This window comes from Poecilia formosa, unplaced genomic scaffold (assembly GCF_000485575.1).
Source record: "Poecilia formosa unplaced genomic scaffold, Poecilia_formosa-5.1.2 Scaffold117, whole genome shotgun sequence".
Taxonomy (NCBI): domain Eukaryota; kingdom Metazoa; phylum Chordata; class Actinopteri; order Cyprinodontiformes; family Poeciliidae; genus Poecilia; species Poecilia formosa.
In genome coordinates, this window is record NW_006800056.1 from 893,559 (window position 1) to 912,343 (window position 18,785).

The 18,785-nt window shown below is 40.6% G+C and overlaps 2 protein-coding genes across 9 annotated transcripts in view; both read right to left on the minus strand.

The window, feature by feature from the left end:
• Positions 1 to 15,480, minus strand: part of sh3pxd2aa (SH3 and PX domains 2Aa) — a 94,113-nt gene extending 78,633 nt beyond the window's left edge. For 7 of the 8 annotated variants that reach the window (XM_016675589.1, XM_016675588.1, XM_007560605.2 and 4 more), the window contains exon 1: positions 14,619 to 15,480. In XM_016675589.1, coding sequence (XP_016531075.1) covers positions 14,619 to 14,714 — 96 coding nt within the window. In that variant the 5' untranslated portion in view covers positions 14,715 to 15,480. The remainder of the gene's footprint in view (positions 1 to 14,618) is intronic. The other variant, XM_016675584.1, reaches the window with a different exon arrangement.
• Positions 15,481 to 15,782: 302 nt separating this feature from the next.
• The window catches only part of stn1 (STN1 subunit of CST complex), a 5,379-nt gene continuing 2,376 nt past the window's right edge, over positions 15,783 to 18,785 (minus strand). Inside the window, exons 5-9 of the mRNA XM_007560603.2 lie at positions 17,919 to 18,024; positions 17,579 to 17,729; positions 16,851 to 16,973; positions 16,692 to 16,764; positions 15,783 to 16,499 (exon numbers count right to left, since the gene is read on the minus strand). Coding sequence (XP_007560665.1) covers positions 16,342 to 16,499; positions 16,692 to 16,764; positions 16,851 to 16,973; positions 17,579 to 17,729; positions 17,919 to 18,024 — 611 coding nt within the window. The 3' untranslated portion in view covers positions 15,783 to 16,341. The remainder of the gene's footprint in view (positions 16,500 to 16,691; positions 16,765 to 16,850; positions 16,974 to 17,578; positions 17,730 to 17,918; positions 18,025 to 18,785) is intronic.

Here is an 18,785-nt window from a genome sequence, read left to right on the forward strand (position 1 = left end):
AATACTAAAGTGTTGCAGTATTGATTCCATAATCAGTCCCTGAAGTTCTTTGTGATTCCATGATCCCGGAAATTCAGCCAGATTCAGCAGATCTCTGTGTTTTTTCACTGGATGGTTGAAACTTGGACATGGTTCCTCTGAGCTCAAACTCATGGAAAGAATAAAAGAGAAAAACAAAGATTTGTAACTACTGACCCCAACTCCACTGACAATTTAAAAACTACTGCTAGCAACCAAGTCAACGACTGGAAATCAACAAATTTAAGTAAACTCTCCCCATTCTACCAAGAAAAGTGGTCAAAGAATTGCCCGGAAAATGCCAGAGGACTTCCAACAGAAAGTGGTCGACTTGACTAAACACACAATTTTTATGTATAGATTTGAGTCTGTATGTAGGATTTTGATCCTGTAAATCTTTCCTACATGTCCTAACATGTGAAAAGCGATTTTATTTACATCACAACCTTGTAAATTCATGGCTCCATGTTGTTGAACTGCCTCCACGGTGAAACACCTCACTGACCTGCCGTCCCCGCTCAGCCTCGGCTGAAAAACTGCAGCAGCCCCGAGAGGCCTGATAAGATGAGATACAGTCCATTTATCCGTCAAGAGGAGGTAAGTGATGCCACCATCATCTCTAATCTAATAAAACATAGATAACTAAGGTAGCAGAGCCCAGGGCCAGGACACCTTCAGCAGAGGCATTAAGAGCAGGTGGGAGCTCATGCTCCCACACTGGGATGTACAAAAACACTCAAGTGGACAAGCTTTTACAGAACATTAAGCTGCAACTTTCTGCTGGCAAATTATTGGAATAAAAGGAAATCTGGTAACATAGTAACTGATATCTGCAAATGTTGAAATATGTCAGAGATCTAAATGGTTTTAGCTCTAATAATAGCTGTAGCTGCAGTGGGAACATTTGAAAAAGGTCTTTAACTTCATCTGCTCATCAAATAAAAGCCAAGAAATAATGAGTCTAACTTGTCAAAAAGAAGTGCAACAGCATAGCTCTAGTTTTAAGAAAGAGCATCTGAAATGTGTCTGACTCTGACAGAAAAATGGCTCATATGAGTAGATAATGATCTGCATGTAGCGGCACAGTCATTTACAGAAGAAATAACCAAGGAAGGAAGCGGTGACTTCTATAAATTAAAATCTGGAGTTCTGCACAGCCGCTTTGATGCCGACGGGGATCCTGAGAGTGATTCCAGCACCGCTTATTAAACTGATGTTTAATTTAAAACTGCTGCTATTTGATTACTGGATAGAAAAACCCACAGCCAAACTGAAATACTGAAAATTCTTAGTGGTTTGGTGAGAATTCAGTAGTTAGATCTGTAAAAATCATCTACCTTTCACAAATAATGTGCTATGTGTTTTGTTAACAGTTAAAAATGTTCAATAAAGTGTAAATATTTCCCTTAGATTAGTAAAGCAGGATTTTGTTAAAATAAACCTAGTTATTTTATGAAAGTTAAGCTATTTGTTTTTTATTAGAAATATAATTTAAAGCCAAATGGGTCACTTTGGTGTTTATTTGACTGAATTTGCATTTTGATACTTTCCATGTTTACTGAAATTCAGTTTTTCTGCCACATCAGGGATACTTCTTCCTAAAAAACTTCACTTCAGAGCTGGGTCCCCACGGTCGACTCTTTGTCTGGTCCTTTTCTTAATCTTTGGGCTCCATCTTTAAAAAACCTGGCATCTCATTTCATTCTTATGCAGATGACTCACAGATTTATGTGCCATTTAAACATAAACCCCTGACTCCTGCAAGGGTTTAATCGAATGTTTGGAGGATGGTAATAGAACAGAAAACAGAAGTCATTGTGTTTGGTCCCTGTGAACGCTGTGCTTCTGGCTCTTTAGACATTTACAAAACGATAACATTTACAAAAAACTGAAGAGTTTTGACACTTTGTCACATGCAAGTGAAATCAAATTTCACCCAGACTAGCATCCTCACACCAGCTGGCAGGGAGTTTTATTTATTTTGCAAATAAAACAAATAAAAGGGTTTGTATCTTCTTAAGTGGCACATTTCCTATGGAGGTCTGCAGACCCTACATTCGGACAACCCGCTTATCTGTGATGCCCAACAGCTAAATATAGGAATCACCATAGCAACCAGTAAGCTAACAGGTTTTTTTTTACATTACTTATCAGGTTCTGCTTTTATTTTATTAATCATGAAGGGAGCAACTGGGCTAACAGCTGGAAGGTTTGACTGATTAGTTAAACCATATGGCAGCCAAGATTTTCTCTGGAAGTTTTTAGATCAATATATATATAAAATACAGCTAAAGCATCAAGAATGAGCAAGATGATAATATTATTTTATTTAGTTTTCATAATAAAAGCATCAGTCTGAGCAGGTAACCTTCTCTTAAATAACATCCTCCCATCAGCCAGTGTGTTTCCCCGTCAGGACTCCTGCTTCCTTTTCCAGCCGGCCGCCTCCGTCTGACTGATGGCGCTCCATCACTTCAACCCTCTGTACCTGCCAACAGCCTCCTAAGCAGAGCGAGACGAATGAGATCGGGTAGAAGACCCTGACGTTGACGTAAGAAGGGCAACAGCCAGAAACAAAAGCGCTGCAGGTTAAAAAAAGGCCTGGTTGCTGTTGGATGGGGGTTTGAGCTGCTGCTGGCAACAAGCCACCGCAGCATGTTTTCCTGCAAGAACAACTCCTGGCATCCAGGAAGCTGCGATAGTCACATTCCTCTGTCAGGCTGGTTCTCAGCGCGGCGGGGTGTCACCACAGTGATTACTGCCGCCGTTTATTACTGTGGAAGTGTGCTACTGGGGAACTGCCGGGTAATAATCTCATGAACAGCCTCAGTAAGCAAAGACAATACATTTCTTTGTGGCGTCTGTATATTAACAAGGTGTGACTCTTTTCACAGACATAATAACAAAACCACTTATGAGGAGACGTCTGCAGACTCGGAGCTGTCAGATTCCTCAGAGAGGAAGTTTGTGAAGGAAGGTTAGTTTATTTGGCATCCTGCTGACAACCAGGGAAGGCAGTCAGTTTTATCATTAAATTACAAACTCTCTGTACCACCAGCCCCTCTGGCAGGCAAATACACACAGGTTGATGCTGCCACCACCGTGCTACATACAGCAGTCAGTACACAGTGCAGAGTTCAATTTTTGTGATGATTTAATTGTTTTTTTTTTTTAGCAGAACTGGTAGAGTTCATTTAAATTGATGGGTTTCCTGCAGACCTTTTATTTTCTTTTACTGAAAGACAATGTTCAACCTGTTATTAACTGTCTGAAAGGAGGGAGGCATGGTGCCAGGTTGCAGTGGTGTAGAAAGTACTCAAGAAATGTACTTAAGTAAAAGTACAAATACACTAAAAAAGTACTGGCTTTTAAAAATACTTAAGTATTAAAAGTAAAAGTACTTGCTGAATGCATTACTTTATCCCTAATACAATATCATTAAGTGAACCTATCGTATTTAATTTTAATACATTAGAAATGTGCCATCTTAATGAACAATGCCACAGATAAAGCATGTTTTTATTATGTTTACTCTGTAACATAGTTTAAACTTAGATATTTGATTCTATGCATCATAATTTCAGGGATGGAGACATCTTGTCTCCTGTCCTAACATAGCATGAACTTCACTTTTGTTGCCCCTAGTGGCTTTTATTTTGAAAGAAATCCAGCAGAAAGGGGGTGGAAAGAAGGTGGGTGGAGGAGAACATGGAACCAGGAGCCAGTAGCAGAGTTGTTGTTAAGACCACCGAACCTGAGACCAAGTCAAGACCAGCACCCCGCGCTACGTGACTTAAAAAAAAGTTTTACTTTCAAAATTGCTTCTCAAATTGATCTGAACACCTACATATTAAATACTTCGAGCTGAAATAAATTTAATCAGTAAAGATCCGTCCAGAAGAATCGGATCGTTCCTGAATGTCATATCAATGCAGACTTTAGTCACACCGTTGTACCATAAGCGACACCTCAGTCAACACCTCCACACAACAATTCAGCGCATGAGTGACAACTTTTTTTCATCGCAGAAGCAACATGTGTCTCAGTACAGCTAGCTTTGCTAGCATCACGTCCACAGATCTTACCTTTCTTTAAGCTTTCCTTCCAAGTGACGCTAAAGGTTGGACTCAGTCCCACCGTCCTTGAAAGCGAAGCGCTGCTGGTTTTACATGTCGCCATATCTTATGATTTATGCAGCTATTATATTACTGACGATCAGACAGACATCTTCTCCCGCTCAGAGGAAACCACTGCGCATGTCTGGAGCTCCGCGTGCGAGTAAAGGTGGAGGCGATGGGTGACAACAGACACTAAGTCACGTTATTGCTTGGATTTTACGGCGCCACCTTAAAACCCTGAACTTCACATTGTAACGGACAAAAAGAAAAACGAGACTTGGATGTAACGAGTAACGGGACGGTTTAGTAGAAATGTAGTGAAGTAGAAAGTACAGATACTTACTGTAAAATGTAGTGGAGTAAAAGTAGAAAGTATCCATTATTAAATCTACTTAAGTAAAGTACAGATACACGAAAATTGTACTTAAGTACAGTAACGAAGTACTTGTACTTCTGCCAGGTTGTAATAAAAATATGATTTTTCCACCTGCAGTAACTGGACAGTTCGATGGTAATCGATTATAATTAATGACATAGATGTTCAATAAATGATCAATCACATCTCACTAAAACCAAACAAACCAATCAAACACTTAGGCTTTGTAACTGTTGCATTTTAAGGACTTTTGACATAATTTTTATGGTTAAAGTTGGATCCAAAGTAGGTAAATTCATCTATACTGAAAACTGCTGTGATACCATAAATCACATATTTTCAGTAATGCTGGGGTCTGGCTGTTTGGACGGCTCTTCCAGATGCGTGGTGTATGCCTGCAAAACTTTTATTTTAAAAATGGTCCTTAGATAATCCTCCCACTCTGAAAAATGCTCAGACCAAATAAATCAGTGGAAGCCCAGTAAAAATCTGATGCCCATAAACGGGTTTAATTCCAGTCAGATGCTCAGATGAAGCGTCTGGAAGATCTGGACCCGCAGCGAAGATCCAAACTCCAGAAGCAGATGGGCATGTGATGGCAACCGCAGTGGAAAACAGAACCGCCAGTCATCATGCTCGGGCAGGCCCGGCCCGAAATATCGAGCTCTGCCCTGCTGCCCTGCCAGACCCAGAAATAAACTCAGCCCACTTCACACAGGCCGTAATTTCTGTCTGGGCGCTGCCGCTCACCATTCATCCTGCACTAAATATCAATGACTGATTTTTACTTTTCATTGCGTGTTGCATATTAAGCAGGATGATCTGACTCAGATCTGAGGAGAGGCCAAGTCGTGAGCACCAAGTGCAGATAAAATGCACAGAACTCAACCCAGAAATGACTCACAAATGTTCATCCGTCTGGCAGAAATATCCATATGACAAAACGCAACACAGAACTCAAAGCTGCTTTTCCTTCCAGGGACGTTTCAACTGCACAGATTCTGAGTCAAAAAGTTAAAGATGTCTTTTATTAATATCTTTTTTTAGTGTTGAAATGTTGGTCTTTAAAGCTTATCAAAATCTATCAAACCATTAAAAGAAACCCTTGATGACAGACAGTGAAGATTTGAAGTTAAATTTCTCGTTAAAGGCGTCAAAATAAGCAACTTATATATAAACAGGGAAAACACAAATGAAGAAAACAGAATCCAAGGAAATGCTCCAGGGTCTGGTATGTCCCAGATAGCAAACCAAAAAAAAAGAAAATCGAAACTTTGTGCATCTGCTATTCCCACTGAGGAAGTGGGACTTGAAAACAAAAGTCCCTTTCATTATCAGACACAAAGAGAGAAACATGAATTCTGATGACAGAACAAATTGGACCTCTGATTGTTTCATTACGCTCCTCTAAAACAGCCATTAATATTCATCTCACATGTAAAGCTCGACTTGTTTCCTGATACTAAAGCAGTCCCAGACATCAGACCCAGAAAAACCTGAGTTAGACTCTGAAAAGGCTTAAAAACTTACAGTTTCAGGGGAGAGCCAGCATCCAGCCTCGCAGATTTCCAGAGAAGAAGGCAAAAAGCGCAGAGCTTTGGTGGGGCCCAGAATGTGGGCCCAGCCACTAAATGTAGCCAACCCCGCCTAAACTGCTATATTTGAAGTAACCTATAAAAACAGACCCAACGCTTGCTTCCAGACGCCGTCAGCGCAAATGATCTGACTACAAAAGTCAGGTTGGAAAAGATTTTCTTTGGATCAAGTCATGTCTTTCCACACTGACCCATTACTGGGCTAAATATACTCCAATGTGTAATAGACTCATTTGTTGTTTCAGCTTTGCTAAAGAGTTTAGCAAAGCAATAAAATACAATAAAGTTTCACAGATTGGTTTGAGCTTTGATGTACTTTCCCAGAAACTCTTATGAAGCAAAACTGAAAAGGAAACATGTTTGAAACCAACATGGCTGTTCAGAACTGAACCACCTGGTTCTTGTTGTCCCTGTGCATGCAGGAGTTTTTTCTAATTACTCCGGTTTACTCTCACAGTCCAATAAGACCAAAGACTGACCACCAAGCAAAGCTTTGATTTCTCAGCACAAATAAGCCGCAAAAAGCAGATTATGAACCATAATTTGCATATTGTGTCTTTTTCTTTAGCTACCTTGCAGACGCTGCTGTCTGTCATTTTTAGTTACAACAACATGTAATTTCTCTTTGAATTGAATTGATTCTTCACTGATGGGGTCAAAATAAACTTAAATTAAATTGATTTGCTTAATTGAACTACATGTGAAGTTGGATACTATGTTCTGTGTTTCCTGCTTCACAATCACATGAATTCAGCAGCAAGCAGCTTTCTCAACCTCAATCTTTGTTTTCTTGTCTTTTTTTCTTTGCACATAAAAACAAAAGACAGAATGAAGTGTCTTTTGTTCACTTATTATTCTTGTCATGAAAACCAAGCTGGAGCCAGCAGGTCAGGCCACACATGATGCCCACACACACTTCATCTCTCATCTTCACCACTTCAGGGTGATGTAATCAGCTCTAAAGGAGCCTGAAGCCATGATAAAATGCTCCAACATGTGTTTTAAACGAGGCACGAGTTACAGTGTAAAACCTCAGCAAGACACAAATAAAATCCTTTAACAAACTCATACATCCCAACAGTTAGGACTGGGCAGCTGAAGAAAGGCTCCCTTTTCACCCAGATTTCACTCTGTGTCTGATACAGGCCAATAAATATTTGAGTGTGCAACAGCTCTCTAAAGAGATGTTTTATGGAGCCAAATAACAGCCTCCTGCAGCGTGAGCCTTTGTTGCAGCGCGGGAGCCGGTGGAAATGAAATGCTGTGGGACTGGGACTTGTAGGAAAAACAGAAGCTTATAGTAAACATGGCCGTTTCCGATCTCACTTTTTCTGTTATCACCTCCTCCTCCTGAACACACACACACACACACACACAGACTCGGAAAAGTGTGAGTGTGTAACACGTTTGCAACTCTGCAGTCCAGTTTCCCTTCAGTCCGACGAACCCAGATCCTGAATCTTATCCTTCTAGTCCCCCCCCTCTCTCTCTCTCTCGCTCTCTCTCTCTCTCTCTCTCTCAGCAGCATAAGCATTTCCAGCTGGTTTCACAAACATTACAAATGGGAATCAGTGGTTGCCACGGATTGTGTCCTTCTCTCGTTTCCCCTGCCTCCCTCTCTTTTCTTCTCACAGTAACAAGCCACGTCTCCAGAGACCGAGGAGCAAAGGAAACTAGGCCAGAGTCTGATCTGCTGGGACTTACAAGCCCAAAACACACTCTGAGAAGATACATGCATGTACTACAACGTCCTAACTGCAGTTCAAGGATCATATACATGCAAGACATAAACACTGTAAGCAGCAGCATAATTATCATAATTAGGATTTTATTAATTTGGACTGGATTGGATTCTATATGTTTGTTAAAAATTTTATATGTTTGTCTTTAATTGGACCTTCAATAAGTAAAGGGAATTGAAACTAAAAAACCTCCAAGAACCTCACAAAACATCTGGATATATAGTGAGATTATATATCCAGATGTATATCTGGATATATAATCCAGATATACATCTGGATTATATATCCAGATGTATATATCTGGATATATACATCTGGATATATCCAGATGTATATCTGGATATACATCCAGATATACATGTTAAAACCTGTGTTTTAACAGATTAAAACACAGGTGTTTTAATCTGTTTTAAACAGATTAAAACAGGTGTTTTAATCTGTTTAAAACACAGATTAAAACACCTGTGTTTTAATCTCACTTGCTTATTGAGTCACTATTTAAGGTGGTTGGTTGCACTGGATTTTATTTAGGGGTATCAGAGTAAAATGAGATTATTACATACGGATGCCTCATTTTAAGATCTGTAAGAAATATCTAAAACCATATATCATTTTCCTTTCACTCAGCAGTTCTGAACTGCTTTGTATTTGTCTATTATATGAGACCTAAAAAACTGATATTTTCATTACAAAATGTAAAAATGTCAAATAAAAATAACTGTATTCAGCTTGAATGAGTGTTGTTTTGGTTCATAATGCATCAATATAGCATAAGCTAAAGCTGACTGCACAACTTAAGTAACATAAAAACTGAGAGTCGGACAGATTTATACTAAACGACAGCTTATAATCAGTCACTGTTTTTGCTTTTAACTCAAATAATGCACTATGACAGCTCAGACTTTGCAAAGAGGAATTATTTGAACATTTATCAAGACCAAGATGACTGTTTCTTCTTGCTAGCAGCTTTGAGCTAAACAAAGATGGCTGCCACATGCTGTGTCTTAGCTTCTTCTTTTAATAACCACACAAACAGGCATGTCACAGTTTTACGACATGCTGAATAAACAAGCCAGTGCACAGCAAGTTCCAGTTTCATCAATGGAAAGTTTCCTGCTTGTAGTGGTGAATTTAACTGCTGTTCTTGATAATAACAGAATTAAACGAACACTGGCTTACTTCAGGGAAGTAGGAAAAATATATAAACAGTTATATAAAGAATATGAAAATATTAAGAACTAGTAACACCACTGAATCAAGTCATCCATTAAATAACAAATGACTTTATGAATACTAGATCAACTTATTTACCTGCCATCATGTCATCAAAATATTTACAAAACACTAAGCAGCATCCACACTTCAACTAGAGCAGATGACATTTTTATTACATTTACGCAGATAAAATTTGTAGAAGAAACAATGGATCTATTCAGATTTGTTTGTGAGCAGAAAGTCATTAGTATGTATAAAATGTTTTACAGCAAGTCAGACAAATGGATCCCAACAGATTTAGTTTCTCTCAACTGTTAAAATTGTCCATGATGTAAGCCATGGTTATTGCTATCAATAAATATCAAGCTTTAAAAAACTGCCAAGACTTTCCATTCTGCCGCTCCTACAGCGCAAAGGTCCTGTAACGAACTGCCAGAGAGATGACCAGAGGCGTATGGAACATATTTCCAATTGTGTACGGCAAAGTTAATTCAATAAAATCATACGAACACGTTCCAAGTCAAGTCCATTAATTTGATCCTAATTACCAATCACTGCATCGAGTTCAGTCTATTATGTAAATTGGTAAAAAGATTTCCATAAGGAAACCAGGCAGAATGAATCGAGTATTCATTTCTCCTGCATGAGTACGCAGCGACAGCAGACCACCGTTTTGTTGAGTCATTGACTTTAGAGCAAACCTCATGCATATGGCGACAGTGGAGAGGAAAACTACATTCTAACAGGAAAAAAACCCACCAGCAGAACCAGAACCTGGCTCAGTGTGAGCCAGAGACAGAGCAGATACACTAAACAGAAGCACTGAAGTATCACCTATGTTAAAGGAAAGTTAAGAGTTAACAGCAGCAGTGGCTTCTTTAGTGACTTCACCTAGAAACAGTGAAACATATCAGTTTTTTTACTCAAGGTTAGCAAGAGAATGTCATAATATAACTGAAGCTTAGGTACTTTAATCTTATCGTTTTAAATCATAAGCATTTCCATAAAAATGTCAAATTGAACAAATTATTCCCATTTCTAACAAGGCAAACCTAAAACAGAATTTGCTTTATGTTGTGCACTAGTTTCTGCCTCCATCTCAACAGACTGCAGAGAAATAAAGAATTATTTAGGACAATGTCGCCGTTTCTCTGGGAAAAAACACAATGGCAACAGCTTTCAGATGTTCCTGCGCTTGAAAAGCGGGTGCTCAGGACATTATGCTCTTATCAAAGACAAGCAGACATGTATTCTCTTATAATTACTTCACCGCATCTATTTTGTGCAAATGTGTACGGTACAGTAATAAGACAAAAGAAATGCATAAACATGCAGTTTAGCTGTCCGTTAGCTATTTGAGAAGTGACACAGAGAGGGAGAAAATGCTTATTATGTCCCATCGTTCTGAGAGGGAGCGAACCAGCAAGCAGAGAACAGGAGAAGAGTCTTTCTAGTTTTAATTAAATGATTTATTTGATACATGCATCATTCTACCTGTTCTATTCATTCATTCGTTTATCCATCCTTTATTTCATCATTCATCCATCTATTTGTCCACCCATCTACGCCATCATTCAGTCACATTTTGTTTGCTTTCTGTGTGTTTTTTCCAGCTTCATTTGCCGCATCTCTGACCATATTTTACAGGATTAAAGCAACATCACTTCATAAAGAAAGGAAAGGAAAAGGATCCAGGTGCTAAAGTGACCTGACCACAATCCAGACCTGATGCTCATTACAAACATTTGAAGCATTTCAAACTGGAAAAATACAGCAAACATTCTGAACTGATAAGTTGGCAAATAGTCAAACTTTCATTTGCATTCAGCAAACAAATCTAAGAATCAGAATAATTTCAATCAACTCAGCCTGTCCTTTCTTTAAAAACATTGCCAACACATAATCAGCTTTCAACTGAAAAATAAAACCAGGCTTTGATGTATAATATGTTTCCTCCTGTGTAAGAGGGAACAAGCTGAACTCCAACATGCAGAGCAGAACAAGAGTGCTAATTGTGTCCACATATCATTACGCCTGAGGGTCTGCAGTGCTGTAATTGAGTATTAGGGAGATTGTGTTCCTTTCATTGTGGTCATTTATTATGACTTGTTTATGAGGCTGAAACAGGATCTGAACTGGAGCCTTGAAGCACAGAGCCTCAACACACACACTTCAACAAGCCTGCTATTGATGAGTGGACAGGGGGTGAGGGGTCGTGGGGGTGGCTGGTCCAGGAAGGCAGTAACAATCAATGGAGCCCGTCATCAGGTCTCAGAAGGTGAAAGTGACCTACATTCTCACAGAATGACAGAAACTGTGGAGGGCAGATGGAGAAATAGTCATAAAACACTTAGAACAGAACCTCTTAAAAGGCTCAGATAATAATAATAAATAATAATAATAATAATAATAATAATATGAAACTTAAATAAACAAAGAGCAACTAACAACCAAATCAACTTTTTTTTGCTTTTGTTGCAGAATCCCGGCTCCCTGCTGGCCTCCTTAGGTGGAGCGGTTCTTAGACAGCTGGGTTTTGCTATTGGTTGCTGTGATACAGCTTCATCAACGCCATTGGATGGTTTTTCATTACAGGATCTGGAAAGTGGAAAACTTAGCAACAGCCGCAGGCTCACCTTCCCTCTCCACTCAGCCCCTCACTTGGCCACGCCCCTCCGTGTATCTTGGCTCCGCCCACTTTACTGAAACGTTTCAACATTTGTCAAGTTTGGATATGCTTTCACAGGGGGTTTAGTTACAGGGTTACACTTTGAGCAATGCTGTGATTCTTATTATGCCTTAATTTTAAAGTAGGCAGAACATACCAAGTGTATCCTGGTTTTTCTCTTGTTTCTCATCTATTTCATTATTTAGTTCCTGCAAATACATTTAGTAAAAAGCTGGAGCGCTGAAGTTTTTTTCCCACTTCACCATGATTTGACTCTCTGATGATGTTATTTTGTGCATGCACCTGTAGGCAGCCAGTTTCTCCAAAATATTTGTTTGTCTTGGGTTGTCTTGTCCAGTTTGATGCTCTCCCACCACAATTGTTAAAAAGCTTTGGACTTCAAGTTTGACCACTGAATTATCGACTTGCAGCTCGCCATCTCAGTTATTATATGGTAACAGATTGGTTGAGATGTTGTTGTTCGAGGAGGAACCAGTGGACCAATCAACAAGCAGTTTGCTGCCAATCAAATCATTTGAGTGCAATGCCTGGCTTGTACCAAAAAATGGGGAGAAACCATGCAGGAACTGCAAATGGAGTCGAATCCGGAATGGGCTGGCTGGGGAAGACATGGTTAAAGTAACAACGTCTTTAACCGGCATGATCAAGTGATGAAGAATTTCAGGTGTTAATCGCTCCCATTCTATCTGCAGAAATGTATTAGGATGTGTAAAAGTAAGGGGGTGCCCCATTTCTGGTTTCTAAATTGTCCAACATTTTCTGTCAGGGGCCGATGAGGAAGCAGGAAGGCCAGGCCTTCGGCTCTGGATGATGAGCTTTAATCAGTTCCAGATGCTTTGTGGAGAGGAAATCCAAACTGCAATATGAGGCCCAGATCTGTCTTGTTTTCTCTCATCAGCTTTGTTCCATATTCCAAAAAAAAGTTACTGATGAGTTTTTCCCAGATTGCACGGTTCAGATTGTTTCTCCCAGCAGTGTTTCCTCATTGAGCTGGGAAGAGTTTTAGGTGTTTTATGCCATTCCTCCTGCAAACATGTCTTAAGGTGTCCAACAGCATGGGGGTGTCGCTTCACTTTAAGTTTTTAAATTCTCCACATTCTTCGGTGGAGGCAGTTTAGGACTGCAGTGAAGTAGTCCTCCTCTTCTCTTCCTCAGCTGTGGCTTTGGAAAATGTTTTTTCCATTGACTTGCTGGAAAATGCATGGATCTCCCTGGAGATGTGTGGTCTTGAAGGCAGATCATGTAGCTCTAAAATCTCTCCTGGACTTTTCTGCATTATAGCTGCTATCAGATAAGTGGAAATGATGATGCAACTCGTTCAATCACAGAGTCTGGCTGCAGTTTCTTCCAACAAAGATCTTTATCCATCACACAGAAATCCACATCTTCACTGAATTGCACAGCTTTATAAAAATTTTGGAAAGTAACCCTTATCTATGAGGTTCTATTAGCTGCAGATGAATGAATGACAGTTCGTCAAGATATTTCTCTGAAGAGTCAGAAATCACGACTCTCCGAATTTGGTTTGTTCCTATTTCAGATTCCTTGAATCATTAAATTATTTCTCCACTGCAGCAGTTTCCAAAACTAAACCAGAAGCCAGACTGAACCACCAGAAAGTTAGCATCATCATTCACCACAACTTCTTTTGTTCTCCAATTGGCTTGGATGAAGTTCATCCTGTAAAATGGATCTAAATGGGAGAAATCCCAGAAAGAGCACTGAGGGGACATTATGGCCAGCTAGTTTAAAAAATTGAAACAAACAAACAATAGATGAGAAACAAAGTCTCTCATCTATTGGTCATAAAATCTATTTATATAAACCTATTTATATAAATCTATTTATATCAGGAGGAATTCAGAGTATCATCTAAAGAGCTGTGGGCTTCTCTTGTTTCTGTTAAAATTAGTGTTCAATATTCATCAACTAAGTACTGGGCAAAATATGCATCTATTAGGACCAAAACCACTGCAGAAAAACATATATAAGGGCACATCTTTTATTTTACAAAAAGAAAGAAAAAACATCCTGATGATTCCCTGAGAAGGTAAAAATGAACACAGCATCATACTGGTAGTCAAGCACAGTAGAGGAAGTATGGTGATCTTTGAATCCTCTGGATTTTTTCTCTGGTCACTCATGCACCTTCTGTCATCTCATTAAAACCCTGCAGGGACTGGAAGACCGTACATTTTTCACCAGGACACAATGATACTGGCAACTGGTAACACATGCATGAAAAAAGTGATGCTGTGGGCTCTTGAGAATACACAGGAATCACCATAGCAACCATTCAGACAATGTAACAGAGCAGGTTCTGGTCTGTATCCAGGCTACATCCTGCTTTATACTAATTGGACACCAGAGAAGGAACTTCCAACATGGCTTCCCAACAGCGGAAAGTGGGAGGAATTTTGGACAATAGGTGGCACCCTTCAGATTTCTTCTAAAATGTTCTAGTTTAGTTAGATGCTCCGAGATATTTAGCTTTAAGTCGTTTTAAAAAACACAATCAATTCAAACCTGCAGCCAGTAAACAAGCAGAGAGCCTGCAGCCCTTCAGCAGTTTCAGTGATGATGGAGATAATGAGCTGCAGCCATGACAGGACTCAGGTAGGAGTTCACCTGTCAGCTGGAGCAGCAGAGGGCTTCATCTGCTCAGAGTCTGGCTGCTTTCTTATTTATGAGCAGGTGTGGAGCCGCATCACATCCTGGCCTGCAGCCTCATCTCCCCTCAGCTGCGGACTAAATGGTGCGTTTAGGTGCCACGCTGCGCCCGCGGACAGGCCAGAGACCAATCCCGACGCCTCATATCCAACTGGACCAGAATGTTAATGTTACTGGGAGAAGAGGAGAACTCACGTAGTGCTTGGACGGATTCCGCCTCTTCTCCACGTCCACAACTTTCACGTCCAGCACCGTCCGGAACTGCATCTTGATCCTGCACAGGCTTTGCATTAAAACGCTCCGGATGGATCTGCTTCTTCCTTAGAATAAAAATAAATAAATCACAACATTCCTCGGTCCAACCCGACAGCTTCCCGACGCAACGACAGGAAATCTGATTGAAACTTATCAATAGTCCGATAGATCAGGTCTCTCAGACAGTCTGGGCGGCTGGTGGGAGCGCGGAGGGAAAGCTGTCACCTTAAAAACAGGAAAACAGAGAGGAGAGCTCCTTTGTGTCTGCAGCGTCGCTCAGAAAAAACCCTCCGTCTGCAGACCTGGATCCTCAGCGGTGGACCCGGCTCCCAGCAGCGGGGAGGACGGCTCGATCCCGGGAAGAAAAACCTACTCAGAGAGACACTGATTGTGACCGAGCTGCTGCGTAATCCTGACTCATTCATTCGTCTTCCTTTTGGGCCCCAGAAGTTCTCCTGTCAGCGTCAGAGAGCCCGAAACAGCCTGATCCAAACATCCGGACCGACCCGCAGCGACGCGACGCGCCCGGGAGCCAGCTGCATGTTACCGGCTGTTACCGCTGGAAGCCGCGCTGTCTGACCACCGAGCTCTCAGTCAGCTGCAGCTTTCTGGCCGGAGACACGAACCACTGGAACTGAATACAGATGTTTCACAGGCGACCAATCAGAGGCGGCCGCTCTGCGTGGAGGAGACAACTGACACAACACTGACCCCCAGCGGACGAACAGTGCAACACACATATTCAGGTTTAGGTCGAAAGTCCGTTAATATCATGGCAATATCTTTTATTTGTAAGGAAAAATTTGGAAACCAAAATATATTTAAGACATAAAATGTACAGTTTATAAAAACAAAATACCTTAGATTTTTTTATTTCGAAATTCTTGATCTACATTTCAAATTCTACATTCGTAAGCGGGAATACCTGAATACCGACACCTTCCCAAAATAATGGCCTAAGTCCTTCTTGATAAAAAAAATAATAATTTTGGCAAAAAAAAAAAAAGTCGCAAGTCTTCAGTCAGAGGCCCTTTTACATTCAATGAAAAACTGGCTGCTACTGGAGATCCTCCCAGCCCACAGCAACACTCTGATAACACTTAATGGGATAAATGAGGTTATTTTTTAATTAAACTGAATATTTACAAACCTCAACAAAGAGAAGCAGAGTTGTAAAACAAAATCCAAAATTGCTCCACAACGATGTGAGGAGGTGTTAATGGCTACTGGGAGAGCAAGCTGCTGCAGGTGCTTCATCAAGCTGCCGGCGCATCGGGTTGACGCCAGCGACAATAAGCTTCTACGTTCATGTCGTTTCCCTGTGACAGCTTTAAAAGGAGGGAACAGATGGACGAGAGGAGGAAGAGGAAGAAGAGGATGGATGCCTCTGAGATAGATTTGTGTTTCTTGGCAGCTTTTTTTATTTTCCAAAAGAGACGTGAGAATTAAATAATCATTCTAAAGAAAGGCTGCTCATACTGCTGATAGTTCCAAAGAAATGGGGCTCAGCAGAAACCCAGGAGAGTTTTTCAGCCTCAGGCCATCAGAACAAGCGGATCCTGCCATCTGTTTATCCTTTATTTATCTTTAAACCATCTAAACCAGTCGTGATGAACTGAGGAGTGCTGATGGCACGTTGAGTTTCAGTTCCAGGCCGCGGCCGTCAGAAGGCAATGTAGTGGCTGTCACTGGTGCTGACGATGTCGCTGTCACACTCCAGCGTCTGCAGGACGAGCTCCAGGGCCGCCTTGCTCACATTGAGGCTGTAGCGCTGCCTGACCGCCGACAGGATGTGCAGGATGTGGCAACCCTTCTCCGCGTCTGTGTGCACAGAGACGGGACGGTCAATACACACCAACACGCACGCACGCACGCACACACGCGCACACACACACACACACACACACACACACACACACACACACACACACACACACACCCAGAACCAACAAAACACCCAGTAAAACAGGCAAATAGAAGGATTTAATCAAGAACAGGTTGAAGTCTACTCACACTTTTCTCTCTTTGAATCCTCCCTGATGATATCTTTGACCGTTATGAGCAGATCTTTGTCTTGAATGGTCACCTGGTGAGGAGAAAACTCTTCAAACATCCAGGAAACAGTAACCCTACAGAAGGACTGGTTCCACTGCCGCTCTATTGTGTTCTTACATGATACACTTCATCCTGGGACTTGACCTTGCGGTACACGGTGCCCTGGTCCTGCAGGACCTGCAGAACCTCCTTCAGGAGCTGGTTGAGCTGCTGGCAGCCAGACGGACCAGCAACAGCCTCCTGCACACAGATACTGAGTCATGATGTTTATGCTTTATATACAGATTAAGAATATCTGTGGAGGACATACAAGGCTGAATATAACAATAATTTTAAGAGGAATTGATTCTGCAGAACATCAGATTATTGATGAAATCATTAGGCAGAAAAATAAAATTAGAAAAAATAGTAAAGAAACTTTAGTTTTTAATATTATAATTATTTAATGAGATATATACAGAAGAGGAAGAGTTCTGACTTTTTTTTAAATCAGATTTCTGACTTTAATCTCTCTATTCTAATGTTTCTCAGAACTCTGACATTAATCTTGGAATCTGACCTTTTTTTCATCTTTGACCTCAGAATTTTGACTTTAATCTCAAAACTTTGACTTTAATTTAAATCTGACAAGTTCCTCCAGAAGGTTAATTCCTCTCACATCTCTGTCATTGAAGCGGTTTGCTCCCAGTTGCTCGTCTACTCTAAAGTCAGAAGTCATTTTTATCAGTAGCCCTAATCTTCTTTGGCAAATACCAATACTTATACTTGCACATTTTTAGTGTTATTCTGTCTATGGAGTAAACGGTGCTTGAAACGGAAACTATTCCCTTTCCAGTCTTCCTCACCTGCCCTGCAGACTGAGTTTGGAGCCGGCTGGAGATCAGAGGCTGCAGCAGATCCTGGACGTCGTACGGTCTGAACTTAGCCACCAACCTCTGCTTCAGGAAGTCCTTAATGATGTTTGTTGCTTTGCTAAGAGAAGTTTCTGCTGAGTCTCTGCAAGCAATAAAAAGTTTTCATGTTGACAGGAGGACAAACTACAGAAAGAATATCAGTTTTTGTGAATGATTTGCTGATGGCCACCCACTGGCCCTCCCACAGAATCATGTTCAGAGGTTTTGTACTCTAGATGTGTTCAGGATTCTGATGTTATTCTAATCTGCTCTCAGAGATGGATCTCTGTACCCTGCTGCATCGAGCTGGAAGTGCTTGTCGTAAAACAGCCTGTAGAGCTGAGGGACCTCCATCATCCAGGCTATCTGGACCGCCATCACTGGGTCGTCCACCTTATCTGCCAAAACATACAGACACAAGCCTGCTGTAACATACTGCAGCCAATCCTCAAGCAAAAACAAAGGTCATTCGTTTACATTGGAAACCTTTGCAGCTTTTCTAAAAACAGCTCAGGTTAAGCCAACACAGAGATCATTTTTAAAAATGGGAAGGTGGCTTCCAATCAGAAGAAGGAACTAGACACGCCATATTCCAGCTGAGTCTGAAAACCAGCAGGACTTATTGTTTGTTGTGTTCCAGGCTAATTATAAACAGCAAAAGAAATTGATCTTTCTGCAATAAATGGCTTCAAATAAGATGCTTTCATCTGTGTGTGTAAGTGACTTTAAAAACTGACAGTAATATGGAAGAAAATGAGAGGCAGCCATGTTGGATTTTGAGTTGGATGCTAGAGAAGGACTTCAATTAATTTCAACCACGATGTATTTATCCCAAAGGTAAATTAAATGTTGTTGTAACTCCTGTCGTCCAAGTGTCTTCAAAAGAGTCGCTGGGGATGGTGATGGTGTAGGCAAGAAAGATCTCTGGTAGCAGTCAGTGTGGCAACCAATCTGAAGAGGCCTCTGACTAAAGACTATTGCTGTCACATGATTTATGGTTCTTTGATTAAACTTATTTTTCAATTGTGCATTTAAATATTAAATGAGCGGAGATTATATGAGGTGATTCTTTTAATTCAATAAAATAAATAAATAAATAAATAAATCTATATATATATATATAAAAAAATTCCCCTCTCACCCTCCGTGGGTGGTCTCT